Raw genomic sequence first — 3,113 nt, forward strand, 5'->3', positions numbered from 1 at the left:
GAAGCAATGAAAAGTCCTTAAAAACATTTTGATTTCAATATTAAAATATGCTAAATATTTATCTGTTTACACCTGAAGCTAGACACAATTTTGGGACATGGGATTTTTTTTTAAGTATTACTGATCGATGTTATAGATTGTAAGGAAGATAAACAAAATTTGGCAGATACATGCAAGGCATTTTAATGGAAGGATATCAGGGAATCAGAATGACAGGATCTTGGAGAAACCAGATTGTTCATGAAGATTAAGAAGCATCAAAACTAGCAATTAATCCATAACAGAAATGCACTGATCAGTTTAGCTGAGTTAAAACCAGGAAAGTTCTAACAGAGACTGATTAACTACTCTTAACGTGATGTCACTGTATAAGATCCTTACGCTTATATTATAACAAAACATAGAAAGTGGCAGAAAGTAGTACTTCTCCTTTGTACTAGGAATCTGTCACTTCTAGAAATTATTAAGATACTCAAAGAGTTTTAGTTTCCCTGAATTATATCCATAATATTTATATTATTAGACATTAGAGCAAAATTTAAATGTTTAATGTTAAAATAATATTAACAAACTATTTTACAAAAACATATTTGATACTTTTTGTTAAAATCACTATTTTTCAAAAAATTAGTTGTAAGAATGGCATCATTTTCCTTTGCAAATATTTTTATTGTCTAAGTTAAGATAATAGAGCTGAAATCTCATAAATCATTTACAATTTCATTTAGTCTATTATGGTAACATCTCATACAACCTCTGGGAAATTTCACTATGTACTTATGAGAGAATGAGAGTGAGAATGGCTAAAAATTTTCTTTCATAAAAATAGTTTTGAGCTTGTGAGCTTTTGGAAAGGTACTTAGAAAACCCCAAAGATCTCAAGACCACACTTTGAAGAACACACGGGATGGTGATTTCCCAAAAAGTAAAGAAGGGTTACTTAGGGAAGTAATGGAAGGGAATGCCTTAATATAAATATGCATTGCATTATGAAGTTTTTCCAGTTCTTTCAAATACCTCAAAGATTACAAAACATAAAGCCATGAGCAATATTGCCTATGATGGATCTCAGAACAATAATCTGTGTTGAGAGGCTTCCTCTATTACCCTCTGGAAAGAAGTGTATCTCAAGTGTTTGTAAATTAACCACCTATACCATTACCTCTAGCACACTGATAAGAGTTTTTCTGTTGCTTCAGGAACTTGACAAGGGAGGTCCTTAAAGAAATTGAGATCCTTCTTACTTAGGAATTCAGTGACACTTGTTAGGAGAATGCCTTCTATCAATGACACCCACTTCTATCCCTGCTTCTTTCTCCTGCTAGTAATACCAGTACTGGAAACTTTACATATGTGGATTGCTTTCCCATTCTGTATTGTATACCTGATTGCCATTGTGGGGAATATGACCATTTTCTTTGTGATCAAAACCGAACACAGTCTACATCAGCCCATGTTCTACTTCCTAGCCATGTTGTCTATGATTGATCTGGGTCTGTCCACATCCACTACCCCCAAAATGCTAGGAATCTTCTGGTTCAACGTCCAAGAGATCAGTTTTGGGAGCTGCCTTCTTCAGATGTTCTCTGTTCACATGTTTACAGGCATGGAGACTGTTCTGTTGGTGGTCATGGCTTATGACCGCTTTGTTGCCATCTACAACCCTCTCCAATACACCATGATCCTCACTAATAAAAACATCAGTATCCTAGCTTCTATGGTTGTTGGAAGAAATTTAGTTCTTGTAACCCCATTTCTGTTTCTCATTCTGCGTCTGCCATTCTGTTTGCATAACATCATACCTCACATATACTGTGAGCCCATGGGTCTGGCCCAGTTGGCCTGTGGACCTATCAAGATCAACATAATCTATGGGCTCATGGTGATTTCTTATATTTTTGTGGATGTGATCCTAATTTCTTCTTCCTATGTGCTTATCCTTGGAGCTGTTTTACGCTTTCCCTCTCAAGATGCCCGACTAAAGGCCTTCTATACCTGTGGTTCTCATGTCTGTGTTATGCTGTGCTTTTACATATCAGTATTTTTTTCTTTTACGACACATCGTTTTGGCCAAAACATTCCCGGCTATACCCATATTCCTTTGGCTAAACTGTATGTGGTTGTCCCACCTTCCCTTAACCCTGTCATTTATGGAGTCAGGACCAAGCAGATCCGAGAGCAAGTTGTGAAAATATTTGTACAGAAAGAATAATTATGCAATAAAGTTTGAATAAATATATCTATATACCACCCAAATTATGATCATCTGAGCTTCCTTTTTAATCTTCTGTAACTGTTGGTCATGCTTGTCAGATTTTTTCATTTTGACTGGAAGTGCTTTAGTGTTGACAGATAATGCAAACTTAAACTTTGCTGCCTGTTTCCCCCACTTCTCTCCAGGTACCTGGACAAAAGCTAATTAATGGAGATGGTAACTATGCTGAAGGTTGAGGTGGTTTTGGAGTAAAACTACTTGTAAACAAGGGTGATAGATAGCTCCATTTTTTCCATGTCTTCTCTCTAGGTAAATTTAGATCCTGAAGGACACAGATCAAATAAATCTCATTTTATAGATGAACAAAATAAGCTGTAATCCAGTAGTAATGTCTGTTACATATTTTTCTCTTCTTTATAGAATCCAAAATTTTGTCTTCTCCAAAATCTTTGACTCCCATGTTTATTTCAATGCTCTCAGTCTTGCTGTTACTACCATATTTGCTCCTTTTCTTCTTTCACATTCCTGCTCTGTCTCTTTTTGTGATGGTTAATACTGAATATCAACTTGATTTGATTGAAGGATACAAAGTATTGATCCTGGTTGTGTCTGTGATGGTGTTGTCAAAAGAGATTAACATTTGAGTCAGTGGGCTGGGAAAGGCAGACCCACCTTCAATCTGGGTGGGAAACATCTAATCAGCTGCCAATGCAGACAGAATATAAAGCAGGCAGAAAAATGTGAGAAGACTAGATGGGCCTAGCCTCCCAACCTACATCCCTTTCCAGTGCTGGATGCTTCCTGTCCTCGAACATCAGACTCCAGGTTCCTCAGTTTTGGGACTCGGAGTGGCTCTGGTTGCTCTTCAGCTTGCAGATAGCCTATTGTGGGACTTCGT

General features: G+C 36.8%; 1 protein-coding gene across 1 annotated transcript; it reads left to right on the forward strand.

Annotated features, from left to right (window-relative positions):
• Positions 1-1,257: 1,257 nt before the first annotated feature.
• On the forward strand, positions 1,258-2,275 carry LOC111537993 (olfactory receptor 52E4). Its single transcript, XM_023205496.2, has one exon. The coding sequence runs from the start codon at positions 1,274-1,276 to the stop codon at positions 2,210-2,212; it is 939 nt and encodes a 312-aa protein (XP_023061264.2). The 5' UTR covers positions 1,258-1,273; the 3' UTR covers positions 2,213-2,275.
• Positions 2,276-3,113: the final 838 nt, after the last annotated feature.

Source organism: Piliocolobus tephrosceles, unplaced genomic scaffold, assembly GCF_002776525.5.
Source record: "Piliocolobus tephrosceles isolate RC106 unplaced genomic scaffold, ASM277652v3 unscaffolded_164, whole genome shotgun sequence".
NCBI lineage: Eukaryota > Metazoa > Chordata > Mammalia > Primates > Cercopithecidae > Piliocolobus > Piliocolobus tephrosceles.